Source organism: Daphnia pulex, chromosome 2 (genome assembly GCF_021134715.1).
Source record: "Daphnia pulex isolate KAP4 chromosome 2, ASM2113471v1".
NCBI classification, from domain to species: domain Eukaryota; kingdom Metazoa; phylum Arthropoda; class Branchiopoda; order Diplostraca; family Daphniidae; genus Daphnia; species Daphnia pulex.
Window position 1 is genome coordinate 11756547 of NC_060018.1, and position 27551 is coordinate 11784097.

The 27551-nt window shown below is 40.5% G+C and overlaps 6 protein-coding genes, 1 long non-coding RNA gene and 2 other non-coding genes across 12 annotated transcripts; 8 read left to right on the forward strand and 1 right to left on the reverse strand.

Annotated features, from left to right (window-relative positions):
• Positions 1 to 12: 12 nt before the first annotated feature.
• On the reverse strand, positions 13 to 1173 carry LOC124204120 (ragulator complex protein LAMTOR3-like). Its single transcript, XM_046601136.1, has 6 exons — positions 1070 to 1173; positions 946 to 980; positions 790 to 848; positions 662 to 725; positions 502 to 574; positions 13 to 432 (listed from the first exon to the last, which is right to left on the reverse strand). The coding sequence occupies exons 1-6, from the start codon at positions 1073 to 1075 to the stop codon at positions 298 to 300; spliced, it is 372 nt and encodes a 123-aa protein (XP_046457092.1). The 5' UTR covers positions 1076 to 1173; the 3' UTR covers positions 13 to 297.
• Positions 1174 to 1283: 110 nt separating this feature from the next.
• On the forward strand, positions 1284 to 4125 carry LOC124205241 (glutathione hydrolase 7-like). Its single transcript, XM_046602629.1, has 7 exons — positions 1284 to 1822; positions 1909 to 2060; positions 2141 to 2550; positions 2627 to 2923; positions 2992 to 3184; positions 3257 to 3582; positions 3647 to 4125. Exons 1-7 carry the CDS (start codon positions 1658 to 1660, stop codon positions 3823 to 3825), a joined length of 1722 nt encoding a protein of 573 aa, XP_046458585.1. The 5' UTR covers positions 1284 to 1657; the 3' UTR covers positions 3826 to 4125.
• A 5146-nt stretch (positions 4126 to 9271) lies between these two features.
• LOC124208740 (zinc finger protein GLI1-like) lies at positions 9272 to 12660 on the forward strand. The gene is made up of 5 exons (XM_046606623.1): positions 9272 to 10285; positions 10375 to 10536; positions 10684 to 10957; positions 11042 to 11197; positions 11496 to 12660. The coding sequence occupies exons 1-5, from the start codon at positions 9440 to 9442 to the stop codon at positions 11567 to 11569; spliced, it is 1512 nt and encodes a 503-aa protein (XP_046462579.1). The 5' UTR covers positions 9272 to 9439; the 3' UTR covers positions 11570 to 12660.
• Positions 12661 to 13487: 827 nt separating this feature from the next.
• Trnar-acg lies at positions 13488 to 13560 on the forward strand. The gene has a single exon. It is a non-coding gene; the product is annotated as a tRNA-Arg (tRNA).
• A 1192-nt stretch (positions 13561 to 14752) lies between these two features.
• LOC124205937 lies at positions 14753 to 18247 on the forward strand. Its single transcript, XM_046603530.1, has 9 exons — positions 14753 to 14984; positions 15049 to 15454; positions 15510 to 16593; positions 16678 to 16799; positions 16871 to 16940; positions 17026 to 17104; positions 17174 to 17346; positions 17438 to 17615; positions 17693 to 18247. The coding sequence occupies exons 1-9, from the start codon at positions 14872 to 14874 to the stop codon at positions 18093 to 18095; spliced, it is 2628 nt and encodes an 875-aa protein (XP_046459486.1). The 5' UTR covers positions 14753 to 14871; the 3' UTR covers positions 18096 to 18247.
• A 251-nt stretch (positions 18248 to 18498) lies between these two features.
• LOC124205961 lies at positions 18499 to 19324 on the forward strand. Its single transcript, XR_006879523.1, has 3 exons — positions 18499 to 18578; positions 18747 to 18839; positions 19037 to 19324. It is a non-coding gene; the product is annotated as an uncharacterized LOC124205961 (long non-coding RNA).
• A 499-nt stretch (positions 19325 to 19823) lies between these two features.
• On the forward strand, positions 19824 to 19896 carry Trnar-acg. Its single transcript has one exon. It is a non-coding gene; the product is annotated as a tRNA-Arg (tRNA).
• Positions 19897 to 21151: 1255 nt separating this feature from the next.
• LOC124205944 lies at positions 21152 to 24649 on the forward strand. 3 transcript variants are annotated; one of them, XM_046603556.1, is made up of 10 exons: positions 21152 to 21251; positions 21320 to 21474; positions 21540 to 21927; positions 21988 to 23056; positions 23141 to 23262; positions 23347 to 23422; positions 23494 to 23572; positions 23648 to 23820; positions 23911 to 24088; positions 24167 to 24649. In XM_046603556.1, exons 2-10 carry the CDS (start codon positions 21344 to 21346, stop codon positions 24546 to 24548), a joined length of 2598 nt encoding a protein of 865 aa, XP_046459512.1. In that variant the 5' UTR covers positions 21152 to 21251; positions 21320 to 21343; the 3' UTR covers positions 24549 to 24649. The 3 variants fall into 3 exon arrangements, with proteins under 3 accessions (XP_046459512.1, XP_046459500.1, XP_046459508.1); XM_046603544.1 differs by having other exon boundaries at positions 21154 to 21251; positions 21308 to 21474; XM_046603552.1 differs by having other exon boundaries at positions 21157 to 21251; positions 21315 to 21474.
• Positions 24650 to 25821: 1172 nt separating this feature from the next.
• Positions 25822 to 27044, forward strand: LOC124208067 (RNA-binding protein FUS-like). Of its 2 annotated transcripts, none has more exons than XM_046605785.1 (2): positions 25822 to 25939; positions 26077 to 27044. In XM_046605785.1, exon 2 carries the CDS (start codon positions 26081 to 26083, stop codon positions 26819 to 26821), a length of 741 nt encoding a protein of 246 aa, XP_046461741.1. In that variant the 5' UTR covers positions 25822 to 25939; positions 26077 to 26080; the 3' UTR covers positions 26822 to 27044. The 2 variants fall into 2 exon arrangements, with proteins under 2 accessions (XP_046461741.1, XP_046461733.1); XM_046605777.1 differs by having other exon boundaries at positions 25850 to 25939; positions 26069 to 27044.
• The last annotated feature ends 507 nt before the right edge of the window (positions 27045 to 27551 follow it).

Sequence of the window (27551 nt, forward strand, 5' to 3'; positions counted from 1 at the left end):
TCGAACAGGAAATAATGCTTTCTCAAGTGTAATCCAAGACGTTCATTTGTCTGGCCAATGTGGGATCGCATGACCGAAATAAAGCGCCACACTACGGCATATGTAATAATGACATTCGATCTAACACAAGGTCAAGTGATACGCCCTCTAAATGGATATTGTTGGAACGAAACTGGAAAAACACAAAAATTGATTGGAAGAATAAACATGGTTTTTTTTACGGATGAAAACAATTTCCCATGATTTTCAAGATATGATGAAAATTGTAACATGAATTGAAATGATTTTTTTTTTGTTTCATTCAACAACTGAAGAAGCTAGATCATTAACAACAACTAAAAGGTCATTTTCCAAATTGACCAGTTGTCCAGTGTTTGCTGTCTTGCTGGCAATCAGACTTATTGTCAGCGGACTCTTGTTCATTTGAATCACCTAGTACAATCAGGAGAAAAAGGTTTCACAACACTTTCTTAAATAGTCTGTAATTGAAAATTGTTATACCTGATAATTTGAATAGATAGAAATGATTTTGTTATTTTTTCCAACTCCAAGCTTTCCAGCTTGATCTGTTGCCCTGTGGAAATCACAAATGAAAAATTATGTTGACTTGTTGTGTGGATACGATTACGTAGCTAATTGATTTCTACAAACAAGCCCTTACATAGCTGAAAAGGTGGAAAGGTAACTTGGTCTAAGGGCCATCTCGGGTGCAGAATCAAGGGCCACTGTAAAGATAAAAACAAATCGGGAAATGAATTTGAGATCACAATATACTGAATATTTACAAACCTTTGACTAGAGGCACACCATCTCGGTCAGTTATAATAATTGCCAAAAGACCGTCCACTCTGAAAATAGGGCAGTACAAAAGATAAACATAGTTTATAAACCTATCAAGACTTTTCTTATATAATCAATGGTAGAGTTTAGCCATGTTTAACTTACCGCTGTAAAATGCACGCAACATATTTTCGCAATTCCTGCCGAAAGAAAACAGAAACAGTTTTTTAAAGAAAGATTTAAGAAAAACATCGTTAACTGACAAATAAATTACGCCCACAAACATTACCTCCATTAGTCAAGTCTGTGACTTTTTTATGAATCACAGTTCACAACATCAATAGCAGATTAGCAGAAGAAGTCAGCAAGTGTCAGCAAATATTTATTAACAAAAGCGCCATCTAAAAGTCGGAAAATCAGTAAATTAATGTTTCCATATGTCACCACTAGATGAGTTTGTTGTGATCATTTACTCTTAAGCCACGTAACATCTGATGTACTTAAAATGATACATTATTAATTATAATGAAGTGTATTATTTTATCGCGTGTAATCGAATGTTTACAATTGATATTTCATGAACTGCACTTCGTGATTCATTTATCGCGCGTAATTTGCAAATTTCCGCGACATCTAGCGAATTGTTTGATAGCTTATAATCAAAACAAAACATAGGAGGGTCTTGTTTTGACAGGGCGATCCCGCCTACACGTTTTTTTTTATTATTATTATTATTTTTCCGCTTCCCCGTCATAAAACTTTCTCCAACTATATATAGTCGTGATTGGTTTACTCAAGATATCTGACAGCCTTAGAATTCGTCGCTGTGATGTTTTAATTCCTACAAACTGCAATTAATCAAATACTATTTAATATCATGGAAACCATTCCACTCTCTCCAACCCACAAAAAAGCAAGATTTGGGAACTGTTGTTCTGGCCAACAAAATGATGGGCTAAGAGTGATTATCTTTTGCTTTGGAGTTCTATGCATCTGTGTCACAATTGCATTAGTTATAAGCATCTATCTAGGAGATCCTGAGGTGTGTATCCATTTTTCTACTCAATGACAACATTTATACATTCCTGCTATCTACACAACAAATTAATATTGAAATTTCACATTTAGATACTGCCACGAGGTGCAGTTGCAACAGACAGCCAGCAATGCTCTCAAATCGGTGTTGATACCCTTCAAAAAGGGGGTAATGCAATCGATGCAGCAGTTGCAGCAATGTTCTGCATGTGTGTTGTCAATCCTCACATCACTTCACTTGGAGGGTGAGATCAATATTTTGAAATGCAATGCTTGTCATCCCTGCATCCTCTTTCAAAATCTATTTTAAAATTAATGTTGACAGTGGTGGAGCTATGATTATACTCAACCACCTGACTTCAAAGCCACCAATGGTCATCAACTTTCAAGACGCAGCCCCCGGACCAGTGAATGCGTCTTTGATCGTCAACGGCCAAGGACCCTTGGCTGTGGGAATCCCCGGTCTTTTGAGTGGCCTGTGGGAGAGTCACAAGAAATTTGGCAAACTGAAGTGGGCGGATCTTTTACAACCCTCCATCCAGTTGAGTAATCTCGGGATTAACGTGTCATCTCAGCTAGCTGGGGCGGTGCAAGGAATTCCGAGTGATTCTCCCTTGCGCCGATCCCAGCTCTTCTTTCCCAACAACATCCCTCTCGCCGAAGGCCAAGTCATTCGTCAGCCAGCCTTCGGTAAACTGTTGGATTCTCTGGCCCAAAATGAAAACGGGGCCGAAGGTAAATTCACATTTGACATAATTTCTATTTATTTCAATCAGATTTAACTTTCTTCATTTTTTTATTTTTCATTTAGAATTTTACAAGGGGAAATCGGGCATGAAACTGGTGAATTTCATGGCAAAAGCGGGAGCCGACTGGACAATGGAAGAGTTGGGAAAGTACCGAGCTCGAGAAGAAACCGCAATAACTGGAACTTATGGGAAAACCACTCTGTACACAAGTTCCGCTCCGACTTCAGGTCCCCAGCTCATTTCGCTTCTCAATATCCTATCGGGCTTCCAGTTGTCTGTCAGGGACTATTTGACCCTAGGATATACACACGACATGATCGAAACTATGAGGGTGACTCAAAACCAAGTTTCGAAATTAGGTACGTAATTATTAAAATTAAAATTTATTTCTTTCATGTCACATTATTATCTTTTTCATTGTCAAAAGGGGACCCGTTGTTTGGAAAAGATGTGGCGTCGGTTGTCGCTCAAATGACCAATAAAACACTGGCGGATGAAGTGAGGAAGCAAATCCACCCGAATGTGATCCTTCCCAACAGCGACGTGCCTTCAATGCCGGAACCTGCCGCTTCAGTCGTTTCTGTGATTGACAATGAAGAGATTTACGTCGCTGTCGTCAGGTAATTTGCTTGAATTTCAATCAACTGATTGACGAGCCAATTTTTATTTGATTCGATTTTCCCATAACCTAGCGGATTGAATTCCGTTTTCGGAGCCCATCTGGTGACTCCCGATGGTTACGTCTTGAATAACGCCATGGCCAGCTTCTACGACGACCCTTCTCTGCCGGACAATGTGGGCGGTCAAGCCGGCCAACGTCCATTGCAGGGCCTTTTACCGGTGATTGCGACCGAAACGAATGGGCGATGCGGCACCCGGTTCGTCACAGGCTCGGCGGATGCCACTCTACTCGCCCAGGTCGTCATGAATCTCCTCCAGTTCAATCAATCAGCCGCCGATGCCATCCGCTCCGCCAGAATCCACTCCAAACCGCAGAGTTCTTCCCTCGAACTGGAAGGTAAATTCGATTTCTGCGGATCAATAATCCACCGAAAATATTTCATTTCTCATTTCATTCGTAGATATGCCGCAAGCGAAGCTGCCCGAAATCTTAATCAATTCACTGACCCAAATGGGTCACACGATCCTACTCCGTCCTCCGCCCTATCCGTCCGTTAATCTCGTGCTCAAGAGTGGCGATGCCTTGTCTTCTCAATCAGACGGCCGCGGTGGCGGCTACGCCGTAAAATACGGCCCTTAAATAACTGCCTTTTTTTTCTCAAAACGCTTCCAGCTTTTTATGGAACAAGACTTTTTTTTTGCACGAAACAACTGCCTCTTAATGTTTAAACCATCCGGAAGAATAAGATCTGCGCACAACTTGTTTAACTCTGTTCTAACCTCCCCCCCGGTGGCGATCAGTTCAGTTCAGCTCTGACAAAGAATCATCAGCAATAATTCATTTTCTTTTTATTAGGTCTTTTTTTTTGGAACGTCTTCCTCTTTTATTGCCCGTTTGATGTAGCCACACACAAGGCAATAAAAAAAATATTAAGTTTCACCCCTCTTTTTTTCTTCTTTAGACAAGACACAACGAAGAAGAACACGAAAAAAGGACATTTCTTTTTTATTATTATTCGAAAAGAGTTTCTCATTTTCCAGCTCTCTGGTGTCGTTGCTGGGCCACCTTCCCCCCTCGCTCACGTCTCGGATTGCAGGGTCGTGAATGGTAAATCACGCGACAAGTGTGTCAGCTCGAGGAATAAGTCGGGAAACTCAAGACAAAAAAGAAAATTCAAATTTTTAGAAGAAGAAGAAGAAGAAGAAGAGGGTGACACTGACTCTCTTCTCTCTGTTCGTCTCCCGCGAAATGCAAATGCGACGCCTGCTGGCTCAGTCACCCCCACACAAGATGATGCGGCCGTGTACTAACCCACAGCCAATAGTATATGCGCGCCACTATACTACTAGCTACTACTACTACCCCATACCAACGCAGCTGTTGCGTGTCATTTAACCCTGTTGTGTGTGTGTTGGTGCGTCGGGCCCAGCAGTTTCTCTCCAGCCTGGCCGAGTTGTGCACCCCCTGCGCCGTCGTTGTCTTCTTCTTTGTTTCTTTCGAAAAACTTTTGAAAAAATGAAAATGACAAGTGTGTAGCCGATCGCCCGTCTATAGAGGCCCATGTTAGAAGATATGAGCTATAGCGCCGTAGGATTTAACATTTGACCCCGGCACCTCTCGACAGCCAGCCGAAGAGGCGTTCACCCTCTTCGTCGTCAGACCAATAGATCACTGCCAAAAAAGAAAGAAAAGAAAAGAAAAGAGGAATAAGTCGACTAGAAAGAAAGAAAACAGCAACGCCTGTCAACGTGTGGTGGCACACCAAGAAGAAAAAGAAAGAAAAAGGGGATACACATCATAAGATTACACTTTCTCTCTCTGTTTGTGTTTTTTCGGGGTTAAGTTGGTCGAAAGAGGTACGTGTACAGCTAGTAGACAGACAGGCAGACACAGAGAGAAAAGGAGATTTGTTGACTTCTCAGTTGGCCACTTGCTGAACTCCATTCTTGGAGAAATGTAAGAAATAAAATAGGGGGGACACCCCCCTCCGTTTCTCGTTAAAAGGCCACAAATTGTGGGCAAAGTTTGAAAAGAGATTGGGTTACAATTTGACGCGCGAATTGCTCCTTCATTAATCATCATCAACCGATTTTTGCCATTTTTATTTTTTATTTTTCTTCTTTTTGTTCCAGTGGGGAAATTGATCCGCTTTTTGTTTTGATGAGCCCCCAAAACCGAGTTTGACATCCAAGGGGATGGTGGTGGTGGTGGTGGTGGGGGCCCGTGTTGAAGAGTTGAGTAAACAATCGCGGCAAGCGCAATGCTCTTTAAAAGACGTGGAATCGGTTGCGTCAAGAGGGGAAAGAAAGAAGAAAGAAGAAGAAAAAACATCAACGAGTCGCGTGGGGTCGTCATCATCACCCCCTCACTTGTTCCTCTGTTGTTACAATGACAGATCCTCCTCCGCTCGACTATATTACAGCTCGGAGGAGAGTGGCTGGCGGCTGCTGGGCCGGCTGGTATGGGCCCACCGAAAACGGAGCTATAAGGACGACGACACCAAACCGCAGCTTGAGCGACGAGACATAATATTCTGTCCGTGCACAAGTTCATAAACATCCAAGAAGAAGAAAAGAAAAAAAAGAAAAGAAAGTAAAAGCTTTTTAGGAAACCCAATCGTCTACGCGGTTTATTATGTACAGTCAAAATAAGGAGAGCGCATCTTTTCGAATGTTTTGGAACAATTTTTACCCCCAACGGCTCTGCACGTGCAGCAAATATCGTACGCGTACGTACGTAACGTTGTTCGCTCCCGCTCCATATCAGACGACATTTGAATGGCATCACCCAGGATCGACTCCGGAGTCATTCCCATTCATTTGACACTACCCGTTTGAATCGAAATAGAATTTGACTGTCAATCAAATAATCGACTGGTCAACTGAGATCTTTTCTCAGTTTGAAAAACCTTTGCGCATTCGCACGTCATAATCATGAAGAAAACACCGCCCATCTGTTTCTAATAGAGCTGAACTGAGCTCTGAGCTGCCGGCGATGAAGATGGCATGCTGCTGCTGCTGCTGCTGCTGCTGCTGCGGTGGCGAATGATTGAGAGTCTAGAATTTCGCTAATTAGTTGGAGCCTATCGTACCACCAGCTCTTTTTTCTTGAAATGGTTAAACTCGGCTCATTCCTTTTCTCTCTCCATCTTGTCTCCGCTTCGTTTGATTTCATAGAGAAAAGATGTCACAGCGATGCTGGAACGGACGTGATGGATAGGCCGGCCGGCCCAGCAGCAACTACACCGAATACCTCCACAGCAGAAGCAGCACCCCTGATCGCTCAGCTGACACATGTGGCTGCGTTTCAAAATGGAAATGCGGAATATTAGATTTTCCTTTTCTCAGTAGCTGAGGGGGGAGCTGGAATGTTGTTACACTCTCATTTGATAACTGATGGCTGACAATGTAATCCCCACAGTGAGTGAACTCTGGTATTTTTCTTTTTTGTCAAACTTTTAGGAGTTAGGACGGACGGACGGACGGGCGGCGGGACTTGTGTGCCGTTTGACGAAGAGGGTTTGACCTTTCGCGCATTTGTTTTCAGTCAACATTTTTCTCCCGTTCAACTGTGTGGGAAAAATCTTAACCTGACACACACACACACACAGGTCGTCGGTCCACGCTCCGAGCCATCAGATTAATTTCTCGACATTTTATCCTGATTTTTTGGAAACCAAAATGAATTCAAATTTCAAACATTTTTTCAAAAATTTTTTTTTTCGCGCCTCCAATTTTCCGTCGGCTATCATTTGGGATTTGAAATGATTTTTCGGGAGCTTTGGGCGGCAATGTTAACAAGCTGTCGCTAGGGGTCATTTCGTCCCGCATCTGCACGGATCCTTGACTTTGTCAGAACTCAAAAAAAAAAAAGAAAAACGAAATTGTTTTTCAAAAAAGAACATAAAATTGGGTAACAAAAAATTTTTTATTTTTTATTTTAGTTTTAAACTTTTTTTTTTGTCCTTCTGGAAAATGAACGAGCGGGCGGTGTCGGATATCGGCGTCGCTTTCTTCTTAACGATTTCAGCTACCACTGCGCATCATCATCATCCTCCTCCTCTTCTCCTCTTCGTCTCTGACGCGCTCGTAATAATAATAACGATCCCGCGCTCCTATAGGAGCCTTTTCGCGCCGAGCGCTCTGCTGTTGTCTCCGTTTTCGACAGGAGGAGATCATGTGATACAATTATTTGTGTGGATTTTGTCGAGTTAGACCATAGATGTACACCGCCTGGATATATAATGACGTAATGTATGTGCTAGTCCCATTATATTCCACTGGGCCAGTCTAACATCATCAATATTTGGGGGGGAGCCCCAAAAGTGTCAACATGTTCGAACTTTCGACCTCCCGCCATCATTAACCTAAAAACCGAATAGAAATAAATCCAATCAACAATAATAATACGCCATTAAACAATTTGGATAACATCATCACACGCTTGTGATGATGTTGTGAACTGTGATGGCTCCTTAAAAGAGACACTATAGTATACTGAAGGATCTCTTTCTCTCTCTCTCGTTCGTCTTGAATTTCTCTCTGTTGAGGTCATCGATCAAGCCCGAGACTCTCACCCAAAATTGTTTTTGACCGTCAAGTTAAGAAGAAGAAGAAGCGAAAAATGTGAAAAGAGAAAGAAAGGGCACAGCCCAGGGTTCACCGGGGCCATCTTCGGTATGTTAATTGGACACTAGGATTGTGCAGCGACCGTGCAACATGAGGAGAACTCCCTTTTAATAATAATAAAAGATGCTACTCTATAGCTATACAGAGTTAGCTCGCTGTTGCCGGGCTATATCCAAAAGTGGTCGTCATCTTTTAAAATTAAAAAACATCATTTTCTTTAACACTTGAACATTATATTAATTTATTATCCTCTTGTCGTCTTTTCATTTTGATCTAATATTTTTGTTCAAAAAGAATTACTCTCTCTTCTTATTTCTTTATTTTTTACCGGGCCGGCAAAGTGTACATATTAAAACTCTGAAAAAGTAAAAAAAAGTAAAAAAAAAGTCATCCATTATCTTGGTCCTGGCGTGTAACGAGACACTCTGCTGCTGCTGTGCTCCGGCAGCTCCTGCTGCAGCCTCATCTCTCGTCGTCTCTCCAACCGGCTCATATATACAACAGTGTGTGTGTGTGTGTGTGTGTGTACAGAATACATACACACATACACACACAACCGGCGCGATCGACTGTGTGTGATGGCCTCCTCCCTCTTATATACTTTGGGAAAAAATAAAATGTATTATTAGCTCTTCTATCTTATAGAATATGGGAGGACTAGAACTTTGTTTCTCTAGACAGCCATTTTTATGTTTTTTTTCTCTTTTAAAACAAATGATGAAAAACGCGGAGAAAAATACAAATTAAAAATATTTCACCCCTCCTTGTAGAAGTTTTAGTTAGGCTATATAGTTATGTGTGTATCGCCAGACTCGTGTGGCATTCGACTGTTACCAATGTTCGTTTTTAAGTGGCCTCCTCCGGAGTTTCGAACGTGAAATGGCCCTGAAGGCCTATTACCTCAAATTGACACATGTCATCATTTGTTAATAGGTCCAACATTTTCCTCATTTCTCCCAAATTTACCCATTTACAAATTAACTAAAAAAGAACCGATTGAATGAATTAAACATAAAATAATTCTAAATATCAATTGATCCAGCCAAAAAATAACAGATAAACATTGACAAGCTATTATAGAAATAGTAGCTATAATAATCAGTACTAAATAATGTTATGATGTAAAATAGTATATAACTAGAACAGGGCGAAAGAGTCAAATGAAGCTAGGAGGGCGTTGACATTATTTGGTTTCCCCCGCTATACTTTTTATTTTTTTTATTTTTCCTATAGCGCCATTCGCTGGCTCGGTTAGCAGCCAATAGGATCTGAGCAGGTTCGAAGGTTTTTTCCAGCTTCGGATGGCACACAGCGTACAGATCTATATACTCTACACCGTCCACATCTATGTAATGAACTCATTTGACTCTGTGTGTAGAGCATAAGGATCCCTCCTCCTCCTCCCTTCTCTACGCCGCCCTTTGGCATCTCTATATATTTGAACGAGGACACTTTCTCCGTGTCAAACAGTAGTCTGGCGAGTGTCGATGAGTCAACACTGCTTGGAAACCCTCTCAACTTTTCCCACTTGAAAAACCCCCCAAATCCCCCCGAAAACAAATTTTAAACTTTTTGAATTTGCCGCCAAAATTTTTTTTTTAAATTTCAACGAAAAAAAAGGAAAAATGTTTACCGAAATAATTAGCCACTCGTCAGAAGATGCGACGGCCACTTTCGGACACGTTTGTTTCGACGGCCTGGTCGAAAATTCGTCCGTCCAGGCCCCGGCGTCGTCGTCTTCACCGGTGAAATTGCCGCCGTTGAATCTTTACTGGCCGCCACATCAGGAGCCGTTGGCCGCCAGCGGCCGTCCGTCCATCATCGAAGATCCCCTGTGCAGCATGCTGGACGACGTCTTCATGGACAACTATTGCGCCGATTTGGGTCCGTCGCAATTCATCGACCAGGAGCTCAAAGAGGAGAACCTGATGGTGGACCTGACCAGCCCCTTGCACGACCACCACGACTCGAGCGGATTCTATTCCGGCGGATTCGGATGCAGCGGAAGCTACAGCGGCAGCGACTGGATCATCAACTCGCCGGGCACGTCGAGCGTCAGCACCTGCGGCGATGGCGACAGTATGACGCAATCGCCGTTCATGACGTCACCGTCGCAGTACCACCAGACCTTCCAGTTCCCGCCCGTCCACCAGCAGCAGCCGGACACGGAAGACTGCTGGGCCGGCCGGCTGGAGGGCGGAGCCGAAGAGGAAGAAGAGGAAGAGGACAACGTTGGGGATGACCAAGAAGTCAGGGTCCTCCACTGCCGCTGGGTCGACTGCAAGAGCTCCTACCAGACCCAGGAGGAGCTGGTCCAGCACATTGAGCGCAGTCACGTCGACCAGCGCCGGGCCGAGGATTTCACCTGCTTCTGGGCCGGCTGCCCGCGTCGCCACCGGCCCTTCAACGCCCGCTACAAGCTCCTCATTCACATGCGCGTCCATTCGGGCGAGAAACCCAATCGCTGCACGGTAAATTCCATCGTCTATTACGTAATTGAAATTTGCATATTGAAATGACCTTTTTAATTTCTGGGGTGATTCATTTTGACAAATGACAGTACAACGGATGCCTCAAGGCTTTTTCGCGTCTGGAAAATTTGAAAATTCACCTGAGGTCGCACACGGGCGAGAAACCTTACCTGTGCCAGTACCCGACGTGCCGGAAAACCTTTTCCAACAGCTCCGACCGCGCCAAACACCAGCGGACCCACATCGACACGGTATAATTCATCCCATTATTATTTTATTTTAATCAGAACTTGATTTTGAAAGAAAATCATCCAAATTTGGTTAATTGAAATTGACGAATGGGGGAATTGAGCGGGAAATAAGATTGATTTTTAAATGAGATAATTGACATTTTGTAGAAGCCGTACGCTTGCCAAATGCCCGGCTGTTTGAAGCGGTACACGGACCCGAGTTCGTTGCGGAAGCACGTCAAGAATCACGTGACCAAGCAGCTGGATCAGCACAGCAGCGCTGGCCACGTTGAAAAGAGCCAACCTCGTAACATAGCCACTACTACTGCCAACAGCGGCCAAGAAGCCGGCATGAAATTGTCCCGCCGAGAGTCCCGTCACGGCTCCACTTCATCATCCGTCAACAGCTACGAAGAATCGCCGGCCGACTGGGAACATGGCGGTAAGTTGTCCGCTTGTTGTTGCTTTAAAAAATAAAACCAAAATTCAATTTCTCATCTGTTTTGGTTTGTATTTTTTTTTTCAGCTTTTGTGGGGTCGGTTCATAACGAAGGCGACTATTACGGTGGTGGGGAAGTGCTGGGCAGTTCGACGGCCAACTCGGAAGACTCGACGGCCCAGCTGCTGGATGAAGGCAGCCTCCTCTTCTCCGAGATGAACCGCTTCGTCCACGACGACAACGGTACGTTATTATTTATGATTTCCAAAATGATCTGTGAATGTTTGTAGCCACGCGACCCCTCGGGGTCGTGATGACGACTCGTGAGCGATACGTTAGACGCAGCTGGGGGTGAAGTCTATGGCTGGACCCACAGCACGATCGGGAGCGTGTGCCTCTCTGCGAAATGTTTCCATTTTTAAACACTCGACCCCAATATTTTCTTTCTTCTTTTTAATTTTAAAAATTTTGTTTTTAACTTTTGAACTTATTTGGGATTTTTTAAAAAACAAATGGCCCTTTTTTCGTTCTATTTTATTAGGTGGTTGGCTGTTCCCGGCCATTGGCGACGATGTGGAGCGCCTGTGTGGTCTACCATCGTCCTGCTTTGTTTAGACAACTGCTGTATGCTGTTCGGTCCGGCCGTTTTTCAGTGTTTATATGATGATGATGTTGAAACCTTTTTTATTTTTTTAAATTTTTTCTCGTCAATTTTCTCTCTCACTTCCACTGCCATATTGGTCTTTCATAGTATGTGTTCTGAAGAGATTATTTCCATTCGTAGATTCAAAATGACCGCGCAGCGCCTGCTCATGGTACAATTTGAATTTGGCGCGCCCTAATATAAAAGAGAAGGCGTGTGCTCATCATTTCTCTCTCTCTCTTCAAAACAATCCAATCAGCTTTTTCAATATGATCTTTGTTTGTACAGTTGCGTCATATTTGATTGACAATTTTTTTTTTCAAATTATTTCGATATCTCTTTTTTAAAAAAATAATTAATGAACTTGACCAGATCTCAAAATCGAGTCTTTCGCGTTTTGCGGCGACAAGTCTCGCGTTCGTCGAGCTACTCCAGTGATTTTCACGTCGTCTATACTATACTTTTTTTGTTGTCTTAATTGCAATCGTTTTGTTGACCGTTCTAGCGCCAAAGTCGAACCCGATTCTGTCCTTCTCGTCTCTTATGTAACGTTTTGCGATAACAAAAATATGTTCCTGATTTTTTCTCTCCCTTTTTTTTAAAAAATCCAAATTGAATTTCGTATATTTTCCCGCTGAAAAAAAAAAATGAATTTTTTTTTAAATGCATGTTTGTTTCCGTGTATTGCTGGGGTATGCCACAATACGTATTATACGTTTCAACGTGCCTATAAATCACATTTGATGGGTCCCCAAATCCTGTCCGACTATAATAATCGTGTGACATTCGCGGCCTTAATTATATGTCTTTCAATGCAATTTCCGCGCTATACTGGATCGGCGGATGGATTTTGAACCTAAAATCCTATTCGATCGTTTCGTTGCGTCCAATTGAAATCCTTTAGTTTGCCAAACTGATTTTTTTGTTTTCCTCTAGAATTTCTTGATAATAAAAAAAAAGTACTATGCGATGTTAATTGCTCAAATGGTGCTCTCTATCACTTCCGTTTTGAGTGAGTTATATGTGCTGGTCTGCAATACAAGTTCCGGTTCGTTTTTTTATATATGACAATTGACATTGTAAATTATATTTTGAAAAGCTAAAAATTCCCGCCATCAGCGCATTTGATTTTGTAAATTATTTGCAAACATTATTCGACAGTAGGTTGCGCAACGAAAATGAAAAACAAAACTTTCGACCGTGAAATTTTACGTTAGGAAAAATTAATTCCTCCATTTTCTTTGTATTATGAAAATCTGTTATCGGCGTAAGGTGATCGAATTTTAGGCTTACAATAATTGCAAAAATTTGTTTTCCATCACATAATCTTGAATTGGATTTTTACTAAATTTGATGGCATTTGAAGACACAGTATGTTATCTTGCTGGAACTGCGGGAGTAGGCGTGACATGTAAAAACGCGTGCAAAAACCCATTTGAAAGGAGAAATAGAAAAATTCCCCGACTAATAACGAGCAAGGTCGTCATTTTGATTCAAGGACTTTGTGATGATGAGGCTAACAATGAGAATAACACGTAGATGGTATAATATCTTCTTTTAAAAGTTGAAGATGATGGCAAGCATATTAGTCGCAATAATAAAATGAATGGTGCAATTTCACTTTGCATAAACCTTGATAGAATATACTTTGAATGATTTTATCTTTTACACAATAATTAACAAGAGTTACAGGAATGTTTTCAAACTTTTAAGCATAAGACATGCCAGTTAGCGTTCGCTACAACTGGCTACAGCGCACTTAAAGCGTGTCTGTGGGACAGCCAAACGTAATTTGATACACCATCAAAAAGTAATGCGAAACTTGTATTTTTGTTCTTATTCCACAGTTCACCCACAGCAGTTGGATGACACTGCTTTTACGGAAAACAAGGTCCTGTGGCCCAATGGATAAGGCGCTTGCCTACGGAGCAAGAGATTCCAGGTTCGATCCCTGGTAGGATCAAACTATCATTTTAAAACAATTCGCATAATTTTTCTATGTAGATTTCCACTACTTTCTGTCAACCTTTTCATTGTCCAGTGTCAAGAATAATGAAATAAGTAGCACAAATGAGACCCATTCAGCGATAAAGGATAGATAACCCCCTAAAATTTTGTTATAGCTAAAAAAAACTAACCATATTTCATTGAATGAAATCGGAAACATTTGGACATTTCCATTAGAAGTGATTTTGAGTAGTACGTATTCTGTAACATGAAGATGCGCAAGTGGGCAAGGTTAGGGTTATTTTGAAAAAAAGGATAAACTGAAATAGGGCCTACGTCCCAGTTTGGTAATGAGGATCGAGTTTTGTGTATATAATGAAGGGGGGAGATGGGCTGTGTCCGTACAGGGTCAGCAAGTCGGAAAATTCTTACATGTTCAACTTTTAAAATAAATTTTTGTCTTTTTCAGTTTCAAAATTTTTTATTTTAAACTGATGGACCAGCGTTACCCAATACATCCATGGGCATTCTTGTTCTTTGACTCCGCCACTCCGCCAAGCTGTAGCAAAATGTATGGCGTTATACATATTCACTTCAGTCTACTTTGAAGATATTTACTGCGCTCTTCTGCTAGTGTGTTTGGTGTGCTTCAAACCATGCAAATCAGTCAATAAACCATTTTTAGACATTATACAGCCTCACGTAGTAATAATCCTGGCCAAGACTTTGGCATATAAATCACGTCACGCTCGAGGGCGAAAAGGGCGGCACTCGGAGTGTGACGAAGGGCAAAATGAACACATTAAGAATTAAATTAACACATGCCAGGTCCATAGGTGAAAAGTGTTACGAATGGGGAAAAGCCAGGGGAGGGGGGACCTGGCAAATGTCCGAAAATTGGCGCGACGTCAATTATCAACGATTATGAGCGCTACCTAAATGAGCGACCTAATAAGGAGCCGACAATTTTTTAATGACACCCAGCAGCAGCCAAGTTGGCGACCCAAAGGGGTCCTACTGTTGAAACACTTACGAGATTTATGATTATTGCGTTTCGACTACTGGTGGCGAAAAGAAAAAGAAAAAAATTGTAGAAATACGTTCGTACAATAGGTTCATGAAGAAGACATATATTAAAGTCCCCGAAAAGATCCCAAGGGCTTTTTGAGCCTTGAATATTACCTTTGAAAGATGAGAGAATTTTCTTCTACGTCGCATACGATTTTGTGAGCTGGACGGATACGAATGTTGTGAGAATCCTGTAGAATTCATTGAAAATTAATTTTTTTAGTTAAGTCTAGCCCGAAATCGTTGATCGCCAATAATCATGGAAATATCTCAAAGAGGTTTCATTATCCTCGCGTTCATCTTGTACTTTCAACTGATGGCAACCGCGTCTCCGCCGCAATCCAGCACTAAATTTCCATCTTCAGCAAACAAGTAAAATTGCGTTACGAACAAAACAAAATCAATTCCTAAATTATTTTAATTTGAACTAATAAAGCTCGGAGGAAAAATTTGTGATTCGCAAATGCTGTGGTCCAGGCCAAGTGTACAATTTCAATTGGGAAGAGGATGTAGCCGATCGTAAAGATCGATGTGTTAAATATTCCATCACCAGCAGCCATCCGTCTTCGCAAAACTATTCTCGACAGGTTTTCTTTGGCTCCGAACAGACTGTGCCATCTCAATACGCCATTGAAGATGTAGAAATCGACGCGGGATTTCCTAGCAATTGCACGCCGGATCGATACGGAAGCACTTTGATTTTACTGGAACCCGACATGAGAATGGCCGACCTCTTCTATCCAATTGCATCTGGCCAGCTGTTAGTGCCACATCGGTTTTGGGTTCTACAAAATGAACACCACTGCATAGAAGACTTTTTCCTGGACGGAAATTTCAAAAAGGTTTTTTTGAATTTCTTTTCATTTGATTTATAAATTGTTATTTATTTATTTCTAGGCTAGAAGAGTTGCGTTTATTTGTACGTCGCACACCCATCCGTTTCCCACAAGTGCCATTGACGATTTTGGAAAATTACAATTGGATTTTATCCGATGGACGGCACCTGTGGAACTGTCAGCCTTTGCCGGGAAAACAGTTGTTAGAAAATGCTGCGACCGAAATGAAGTTTACTCACAAAATCTGATTTGCATTGAAAATAATCGAGGAGCTTCAACACAATTCTTCGATGAACTTCAATTCGCCAAAAGCGACGAGCTATTCTTCCGGTTCGGATTACCCATTTGCTCCGACCCATTTCTCTACCGACGACAAACAATCGATTTTGTATTAAACTCGAACGGCAGTTTGGAAATTAATTCCGGTAGCAATTTAGTTTCTATTGAAAATTATTGCATGGAGGACATTGTCTACAAGGATTCCGTGGGTTTACCCGTCACATCCAATCTCGCAATTTTCTGCTCCGATCAAAAAATGGAGTTACCCAAAAAAGAAGAAGTTGCACCAGCAGAGAAGCCGACCATTAGCGAAACCGCATCTGAAATGGTTGTTCGCAACGAGTCGAGTATTAAAGTGAATATGCCCAAGTGTTGTCCATCTGGATCTGTGATGGACGAGCGAGATAACTCCTGTCAGCCACTGAGATTAGAAGACGAATCTTCGGATGCTGGTTCGATCATCTCACGGGCGCTGAACAGCCACATTCAGAAGAATTACAACATTTCCAGCACCTTAATGGCCAACACGTCAATTTCCTGCCCATTCATAAAAAACATTCCTTTGCAACCAATGTATCATAGTTTTGGGAAACTTTTGTTCGAGTCCGTCGGCGAAGAAAATAATAATCTGTCACTTTTAACACATTTTTATTTTGAGAATTACTGGGATTTAAAAGTGAAGCACCGGCCTTTTTGCGTGGACTTGGCACTTCTTCGAAATGAAAGAGAAGTTTTCTATCAGCCCAAAGCTTTTTACTGCACATCAAAATCTCATCGTGTTTCAATCCACTACCCAATTCTTCTGCTGATCTCGGCCGCCGGTTTATTAGCCACATTTATTATTTATTTTATTGTTCCAGCCTCCGGTAATATAACTTTTCATATACCATTCTGTTTTTATTAAGCACCAGTAGATAATTAGGGAAAAAATGTAAATGTTGGTCTTTCAGGTTCGGCGAAATTAGTTACATCAGGATTTGGAGGAGGAAGTAGGAAGAGGTCCAGAGTTACAACGATGGCGATGATGTTGACTGGTCGAATTTTGTTATGCCACATCATTACCTTGTGTCTGGTTTGTTTAAAACTCTTTATTGCTTCTATTCATATACCTTAACAAAAGATTTTTTTAAAATTATTATTTAGACGTTCATTTCGTTGTCAATTGTTCAACTAGAACTAGTACCGCAAGGTCAACCTGCATGTATAGCGATGGGTATAACATTGTTTCTATTCATGTATTCTTAAGTCAGACTAAACTTATGTCGTTTGCGTATGTAATTTATTTTACATCCGCATAGGCTATATTATTTATTTCGCATCGGTTGCTTCATTTTCCTGGTTGACGGTGTACTGTTTCGATTACTATCGTATCTTCAGGTAAATTTCTTATAATATAGATTATTATTATTATTTATCATCTCAAAAATCTATATTTTTGAAATTTAGTGGATCATTCAAAGTTTCTAACGAAATGCTATTCATTCCGTATTCGGCTTTCGGCTGGGGTTTTCCTATCTTGTCAATGATTGCTGCTTTGGTCACACAGTTCCAGTCTTCACAGATTGGAATCTCGGAAATTTTCAACCCCAACATGGGTCTCTTGAAATGCTGGTTTGCAGGTTATAATTTATTTGAATGTTAATTACGATATAAAAAGACATTTTCAGCAGTCCTCATTATTAATTGTAAACTATATGTATACTTATCTAGATGGTACTTCCGCACTGGTTTTCTTTTACGCACCCGTTGGGTCCTTGCTAATATTCGACATTGTTTGTTTTCTAACTTTACTCTTCAATCCAAATTTAATGCATTGCTGGAGAGGAAAACAGGGAATGACAATGCGCACCAATCGAAACGCATCAAAAGATTCCAAAGAGCAGCAAGAGTAAGCAAACCAAAATTATAATGCCCTAAATATATTTTTTCCTTTGCGTTTAAAAGTTAAAGTATTATCAAATTTAGTTTCAAAATGGCGCTGAAACTTTTTTTCATCACCGGAATTCCTTGGATATTTGAATTCGCTGCTTGGCTCCCTTTCTACTTGACCGATAACTCGTTTTTACGGACCAACGCCATCTATTTTTTCGAAATCAGCAATTTACTTAACTCGTTGCGCGGCGTCATCATCTTCATCATTTTCATTGTTTTGAATCGAGACGTCCGTCGTTTCTTGTGGCCTCGTCTCAAGAGGATTTTTGTTCGAGAGGATTCAAATATCGTACGCAGTAATCGATCCAATATCGAAGACCCGTCGTCCTTCTCGACTCAATCGACATCTGGGATGACGAGTTCCACTTCCAATTCATTCGGCAAGTCAGAGGAGAGAGCCGATTCGAATTCTTCATCGCAAACGAAATCAAGTTAACAATTTCTGATTACAGAAATGTATAGACTCATGATCGATCCCTAAATTCAAACTGTATTAGTGTTTTTTTTTAGTTCTATTATAAGCTATAACATTCTACATTGCTTATTGTGAATGTTGGAAATACCAATACAGTATCGTTATTCCACTTTTGGCTTCCAATACGTGTGTTTTGGTCTTAAAGTAATTGTCTTCGGGTTTCGTTCGAATTTTGTCGAAATGAACTAATTATTTGATTTTTTAAAAATAATCCCAATGACCTAATCCGTTCAGCAGATGTCGAGCAGGGTGAGAAAACCGCTAAAATAGTTTTGAGCAGTTTGAATTTAAGGGGGCGCGGGCCGCGGGGTATTTTTATTGGTTTTCTATCAGTGTCGTCTGCTCGAAAAATAGCAAAAAATTACAAAAATGTGGTCGTCGTGTCAAATGTGGTCGCGTCTTTTTATGGAATAGCTTAATACACACTCCATGCTGTTTAAGCAGGTAAATAAAACTAAGAATACAAATAGAATTATTATGGGAGCTTATAAAGAAGATAAACCTGTTCCAGGTTTGTGAAATGTTTCTTGACTAACATTTCGTATCATGGAAGCCACCTGTTGATGCACGGCAGTTTATTTGCACTATATAACCTTTTTTTCCTTCGTGCAGATTTGAGCCAGCTATCATAACGACAAGTTATGCAAGTTTTGATTGTGTTGGCAATGACCTGACACCAGCAACAATCTCAGTTTCATCGATTGGGTAATGATTTTCGTTACTTTTATTCCTGTGACTAGATATTATGCATGATTTACATAAATGCAGTGTATTGCATGAAAACCTTAAATTCTACTTTTTATTCACAGTTAGGGTTTACCCAGCACTCTCTCATTTTCAACTTTTCCTTTTGGTTGTTTCTGTGAATGTTTTTCATAACCCAGTTTCTATTTTTTATTTAGATAAACAGCATTCTGTTTGATAGGAGAAACTACTTACCGATGTCGGTCGAGTTACGTATCATTTCTTCCCCATTCTTTAAACTCCAGCTGTCCTCGTGTGTCCCATACTTCCATGTGAGTCTATTCAAGAGGACCTATTCTGCCTGCTGCCGTATTCAACTTTACTGCGGATGGAGCACTTGAGGATGCCTGGCCGTATTTCACACGCTATAAAAGTAAGAAAAATGTATCTGTTCTCCCTCTTCAACTATTTAGTGGCGTTGATTATAAATGGTAACACAGTACGGAGTACGTTTTTTCCTTATTGACTAGAACTGTCGAAAAATTCCCCGGCTAATAACGAGCAAGGTCGTTATTTTAATTCAAGGACTTTGAGATTAGGCTAATGAGAATAACAAGTAGATGGTATTATCTTCTTCTAAAAGTTGAAGAAGATGGCAAACATGTCAGCTTGCATGTCAGTCGCAATAATAAAATGAATGGCATGCAATTTCACGTTGCATAAGCCTTGGTAGAATAAACTATAAATGATTTTCCTTTTTGCAAAGTAATTACAAAAAACCAACAAAATGAAACTACCGAGAGTTTCAGAAATATTTACAAAATTTTAAGTAAAACGTGCCAGTCGCAATTCTATAGCGTCCGCTACAGCGCACTTAAAGCGTGTCTGTGGGACAGCCAAACGTAATTTGATGCACCAGCAAAGTAATGCGAAACTGGCATTTTTTTTCTTATTCCACTTTTCACCCACAGGCAAGTGGATGACACTGCTTTCATGGAGTAACAAGGTCCTGTGGCCCAATGGATAAGGCGCTTGCCTACGGAGCAAGAGATTCCAGGTTCGATCCCTGGCAGGATCGAGAGGAAATGAATTAGATGCATGATTCTGCTTGAAGTAATTTGTTTTAGTTGTATTTTAAAGAAGAATTGTTTAGGAAAGTTAATTGGTGTAGCTTCTTTGGTTAGAACTTGTACAGTAGTCAACATAGTCACTATATACTTCCAAAACCTGAATTTCATTTGAATATTGGGCGTTCCCGCATCCTGGTTTTGAGCGACTTAAACTGATAATAGAGAGAAAGGACCCTGGCGGCCCGTGCTGGTCATTTCATTGCCTTTGATTCAAAACTGGATAACATTTTTATTTTTGTCCAAACCAACAGCTATTTTTTTGTTGACTAGGATCTGTCGCAACAGAGTTCGAAAACTGTGTTCATAACTAGCCCTTTTTTTTATTCCAGAAAAAGACAGGGTCTTACATGGTCTGCGATTGGCTCATTTTGCTTCGACAAACATCAGCGAATTTTTTTTTTCAATAAAGAGCTTGTATCAAATCTGGAAATCACCTTCATGATGCAGAATTAATTATAACTTCGAAAGACGTCAGTAGCTAGCAGCCAGTTGAGCAGGTTCTTCCCCCGGTTCTTCCGAAAGGTAAAAAAAAATCACCATAAAATCTGTAAGGAAAAACCCAAAGTCTCACAAATACGCGTAACAATTTTCAGAAGAGGAAAATAGAATAACGGACAAGATTTAATGCTAATTCATGGTGAGTTTTTAGAGTAAAATTAATTCTTCATTCACGCCCTTTTTTTTTGGATTTTCATAAAGATTGGTCGTTCACATTTCTTATCATCCTAAATAGGAGTCTTGATTTGTACAAGAGACATGGTTACCTTAATTATTCAGATTTATTTCATTTCACATAGTTACATTTCTTTTAAATTTTCTCTTTACATGTATGTACGCAAAACCTATATTTAATTGATGACAAGTTCCGTCACGACTGCTGTCTATGCTGCGATTGCCGCATTCCAAGTACAAATATGGAAATCGTGATAAGTGATTTAGAGAAAGGAAATTCGAAGGTTACAAAAGAAAAGTACAGCATCATGCAGGATGTGTGTGTTACAAAAGAATAAGAAAATTATGGAATCCATGCGTATGTACGTATTAACTCCGTATAATCGTATACGTCATAAATTGAAAATGAGTAAATTGAATTACTTCTGTCATTTACTCATTTATCATCAATTTTGTAAAAATTTTAATTCTTTTAGTGACGAAAAGAGGGCGTCCCAGAAAAGTTCCCAAAGGCTTTTTGAAAGAGCCTTGAATATACCTTTGAAAGATGAGGAAATTTTCTTCTACGTCTCATACGATTTTGTGAGCTGGACTGATACGAATGTTGTAAGCATCTCCAAACTGCGTACCGGTATTGAAATATTACTTTTACTTCGGTTGTAGAATTCGTTGTTAATTAATTTTCAGTTATTAGTGTAGCCCTAAATTGTGGATTAGCTAATCATGGAAATATCTCAAAGAGCTTCTATTATTCTGGGGTTCATCTTGTACTTTCAACTGATGGCAAACGCGTCTCCACCGCAATCCAGCACTGCATTTCCATCTTTGCAGCTTCAATACTCTTCAATTAACAAGTAAAATTGCGTTATGTGAAAAACAAAATCAATTCCTAAATCATTTTAATTTTGAACTAATAAAGCTCAGAGGAAAAATTTGTGATTCGCAAATGCTGTGGTCCAGGCCAAGTGTACAACTTCAATCGGGAAGAGGATGTAGCCGATCGTAGAGATCGATGTGTTAAACATTCCAACACCAGCAGCAATCCGTCTTCGCAAAACTATTCTCGGCAGATTTTCTTTGGCTCCGAGCAGACAGTGCCATCTCAATACGCCATTGAAGATGTAGAAATCGACGCGGGATTTCCTAGCAATTGCACGCCGGATTTCTTACTAGAACCCGACATGAGAATGGGCGATCTCTTCTACCCAATGCCATCTGGCCAGCTGATAGTGCCGCATCGGTTTTGGGTTTTACAAAATGAACACCACTGCATAGAAGACTACTTCTTGGACGGAAATTTCGAAGAGGTTTTTTCGCATTTCTATTCATGTGTTTGCTTTCCTATATTGCTACTTATTTATCTCTAGGCTAGAAGAATAGCGTTTATTTGTACGTCGCACATCCATCCGTTTCCCACAAGTGCCATGAACGATTTTGGAAAATTACAATTGGATTTTATCCGATCGACGGCACCTGCGGAACTGACAGCCATTGCCGGTAAATCGGTTGTTAGAAAGTGCTGCGACCGAAACCAAGTTTATTCGCAAAATAAAGAGGAAAAATGGTGCACTGAAACTAGAGGAGCTTCAACACAATTCTTCGATGATCTTCAGTTCTCAAAAAGCGACGAGCTATTCTTCCGGTTCGGATTACCCATTTGCTCCGACCCTTTTCTCTACCGACGACAAACAAGCGATTTTGTATTAAACTCGAACGGCAGTTTGGAAATTAATTCCGGTAGCAATTTAGTTTCTATTGAAAATTATTGCATAGAGGACATTGTCTACAAGGATCCCGTTGGTTTACCCGTCACATCCAATCTCGCCATTTTCTGCTCCAACGAAAAAGTAGAAGATTTACTCGAAGAAGATGCAGAGAAGCAGACCATTAACGAAACCGCATCTAAAATGGTTGTTCGCAACGAGTCGAGTATTAAAGTGAATATGCCCAAGTGTTGTCCATCTGGATCTGTGATGGACGAGCGAGATAACTCCTGTCAGCCACTGAGATTAGAAGAATACTCAGATGCTGACACCATTATCTCACGAGCGCTGAACAACCACATCCAGAAGAATAACAACATTTCCATCACCTTAATGGCAAACACATCGATTTCTTGCCAAGTCATCGAAAACATTCCTTTGCAATCAGAGCATCACAAAGTTTTGTTCGAATCCGTCGGCGGAGAAAATAATAGTCTGTCACTTTTAACGCACTTTTATTTTGAGAATTATTGGGATTTAAAAGTGAAGCACCAGCCTTTTTGCGTGGACTTGGCACTTCTTCGAAATGAAAGAGAAGTTTTCTATCAGCCCAAAGCTTTTTACTGCACATCAAAATCTCATCGTGTTTCAATCCACTACCCGATTCTTCTGCTGATTTCGGCCGCCGGTTTATTAGCCACGTTTATTATTTATTTTATTGTTCCAGCCTCCGGTAATATAACTTTTCATATACCATTCTGTTTTTATTAAGCACCAGTAGATAATTAGGGAAAAAATGTAAATGTTGGTCTTTCAGGTTCGGCGAAATTAGTTACATCAGGATTTGGAGGAGGAAGTAGGAAGAGGTCCAGAGTTACAACGATGGCGATGATGTTGACTGGTCGAATTTTATTATGCCACATCATTACCTTGTGTTTGGTTTGTTTAAAACTTTTTATTGGTTCTAGTCTCTTCATAGACGTTACAGTGTAGTTAAAGATTATTATTTTTTAAATTATTTAGTCGTTCATGTCGCTGTCGATTGTTCAACTAGAACTAGTAAGCCTACCGCAAGGCCAAACTTCATGCATAGTGATGGGTATAAATTTGTTTCTATTTATGTAAATTACAATGTGGCAGACTAAATTAATATTTTACATGTACGCATAGGCTATATTATTTATTTCTCATCGGTTGCGTCGTTTTCCTGGTTGACGGTGTACTGTTTCGATTACTCCCGTATCTACAGGTAAATTTCTTATCCCAAATTTCAAAGATAATTTTTATGATTGATTATTCTCGAAACAATGTTTTCGAAATTTAGTGGATCATTCAAAGTTTCCAACGAAATGCTATTCATTCTGTATTCGGCTTTCGGTTGGGGTTTTCCTGTCTTGTCAATGATTGCTGCTTTGGTCACACAATTCCAGTCTTCCCAGATTGGAATCTCGGAAATTTTCAATCCCAACATGGGTCTCTTGAATTGCTGGTTTGCTGGTTAGTTTACTTGAATGGATATTATGATATTATTTATACATATTCAGTGCGTAAGTTCTCATTAATTGCAAATAATATGTACGTATCTAGATGGCACTTCCGCACTGGTTTTCTTTTACGCACCCGTCGGGTCCTTGCTAATATTCAACATTGCTTGTTTTCTAACTTTACTGTTCAATCAAAATGTAATGCATTGCTGGAGAGGAAAACAGGGAATGACAACGCATACCAATCGAAACGCATCGAAAGATTCACAAGAGCAGCAAGAGTAAGCAAAACAAAATTATAATGTCCTAAATATTTTTTTTTCCTTTGCGTTTAAAAGTTAAAGTATTATCAAATTTAGTTTCAAAATGGCGCTGAAACTTTTTTTCATCACCGGAATTCCTTGGGTGTTTGAAATCGCTGCGTGGCTCCCTATCTACTTGAACGATGACTCGTTATTACGAACCAACTTCGTCTATGTTTTCGAAATCACCAATTTACTTAATTCACTGCGTGGCGTCATCATTTTCATCATTTTCATTGTTTTGAATCGAGACGTCCGTCGTTTCTTGTGGCCTCGTCTCAAGAGGATTTTTGTCCGAGAGGATTCAAATATCGTACGCAGTAATCGATCCAATATCGAAGACCCGTCGTCCTTCTCGACACAATTGGGGATGACGAGTTCCACTTCCAATTCATTCTGCATATCAGAGGGGAGAGACGATTCGAATTTTTCAGTGTAAATAAAATGAAGTTTAAGAATTTTTTATTTTTTATAAAAATATATACTGTGTATAGACTTACGATCGCTCATGAGATTACAATCTACAAAATTCAAACTGTATTAGTGTAGTGCATTTTTAGATTTGATTTTAATTATAAGCTTTCAAATTATACATTGAATTATTGTGAAATACCAATACTGTATTTGTTATCCGAGAAAAAAAATTTGTTAACTGTTTTTTACCTGTCCGTATTCGCAGTTTCTCCCCAAGGCTTCACGCCCGAACGTCTCCGTATTTGGGTTATAGTGTAGTACGGTGTGTTACTAGCCATACCATTCCTACGTATGAACAAGTAGGGAAATGAATCAATGCAAAATAGACACACGAAACCTAAAAGTCCGATACATCAGCGACCATAAATCTTTCGCTCTTTTCACGTAGGTATCACCAACATCGCATCAGATTGCAAATGTAAAATTTAATAGAACGAAGTAAACAATATTGTCAGACCAAAATTCAGTAATAAGTAGATTTGTAAATAGAAATAGAAATAAATGCTATTATAAAGATATGACGACGGAACAAGAAATTGCGCTGCGTAAATAAAAAGCTAAATCTAAATCAACTGTCGTCTATTCGCATAGCAAAAGAAGATCTTGATAAGCAGTTTTACATTTGTTTGATTTGGTAACTGATCAAATGGATGGTGAGGATAAGACAGGTGGAAGCAGGATGTGTGTCTGTGTGATGTGGTGAGAGGTTTTGCCGTTTTGGGTCATCTTCTTCCTCGTACCAGGTACGTAGTATAAGGTGTCCCAAATTTATTACCTGGTACGGACTGGGTACAGATGGCTCTATACACCAGCAACAGGCGCATCAAGTGTTGGATAGGATCGGACAGGATGGATGCACAGTTGCACACGCAAAGTCTGCTGGTCGACCGCAAATGGCCTGGAGTCATCAATTTCCATCGTTACACCTCCCTTTCTCAGCTGGCTGTGTAACGAAAGGTAACCGATAATACAGTTTACCGTTAGTTTACGTAGGGATAAATGCTTAGGTTATTTTTGTTTCCTTCAAGCGAGTCTATATGGAAGTCCGGCGCAGAGCATTTTTGTTCAAATGGATATATGGTGCCAGGCGGTGCCGAATACTCGTTTTTTTTAACTGCCTGGTACGGCCGTCTCCCGTCCATATACATCAAGACGCTATAAGGAGTTCAAAAAATTTAGCCTGCAGCTGAATTTGTATAACGTTCAGCTCAGTGTTAACCCAAAGGTCCTGGGCGAGTATAAAAAGAGCGAAGGCTTTGTTGTGAAAGCACAGTTTGTCCCAAAACAACTAAACAAGCAGACGTGAAGCAGAGGAAGTCTTATTTGTTCAATTCTGACGTCCGTTCGATCAAATCGGTAAGTTACCTTTGCAACAATTTAATATTTGGTCAAACTGCTGCTGCTGATTCTTTTCTTTCAAGTGTATACCCGACGTATGGTGCGCTGCAATGCCAGTATAAATTCTCATCCATTTTTATTTTTTACTTTTGCAGAAAAATGAAGACGGGGTTAATGGTATTACTACTTATTCATCTGGTTTCTGTTACATTGGCTGCTGTTGTTCCAGCAGCAGTCGATGCTCAAGTCACCGACGCTGTAGTAGCAGACAAGAAAGATGATGTCATAATAACGTTAACCGAATCGGTCGAATCCGCTGAATCTATCGAGTCACTCGGAAGCAACGATCCGAAATTAACCAGCGGTACTCCGGCGATAGAAGGAAATCAAGAAAACGAGTCGGCTGAATCCACCGAGTCCATCGTGTCCGCTGAATCAACAGAGTCACCTGTATTAGACAACGATGTCCTGAAAACCTCCAGCACATTCCATCGTCGTTACCATTACCCAGCAAGATATCCTCAATACTATCGCCGACCAGTTGCTTTCGGCGGATATTACAACAGATATCCTCAGAGGCACAGCGTCAATCGCTATTCATATTACAATCGGCAGCCAGTCCATTACACCCGACCAACTTATTCGTCGCCGTCTCACTCTTATTATAATTCTGGCTCGTCCAGTTCTGGTTATTCCCCTTCGAATGGCGGGTACTCAGGTGGGAACGGGGATGGCGGGCAGCACGGGCATTCGGGGCACGGGCACTCGGGTGGGCACGGGCACTCGAACGGGGATGGCGGACACTCGGGTGGTGGACACTCGGGTGGCGACAGCGGGGGTGGTGACAGCGACTGGGCATGTCGACGTAAGCGAGGAGCCAGAAGCAAACGTTGCTTTTAATTCACATTATACCTGCTGGATGACTTAGTGACGCCACGGGAGTGACATGAGATTATAACCATCACTTAAATATGCAGGAACCTTGGCAGGAACAATTTGACTTGTTGCCAAGACGCCAATGTTTATCATTTTGTTTGCTGTTATCTATTTTTATTGAAATTCCAAATACTTTATATATAAAAATTGTTACGCGAAGAAAAAATAAATGGCAACGAATCTGCGATTTTTATTCATGTTTAATGTTTTAAAATAATAACACGTGCATAAAGAAAAATTATTAGCATCTAAAATAAGAATCGGGTTGGCCTATAATAACACACAGATAAAAACTGCATGGTTTACTCCTATTAAGGTCAACCCCAGGGAAACTAAAACTTCCGCAGCATTTGCCTCCAGCGTCCTTCCTAAACGTCGCTGTAAGCTGTAATAGCCTTTTCAAGGTTGGCAGTGTGCAGATTTGACGAGCAGGTCTTTATACACGAATCTCGTAATATTCTAATATACGTCTCGTAACTCTTTTTATGATCGACAAATAACCGCGAACCGCCTAAAACAAACATTTCGGAATTCCGTTCCAATAATTGTGTTCATCTAGTATATGTATTAGTTATACGACCTCACGACCGCTGTGAAAGACTATAAGGGAAAACAAACAATAGCTAAATAAACCCATCATCCTCAAATTAATAAATCTTGGTATAGAAAAATAGAAGTATATACTTAATTGCAT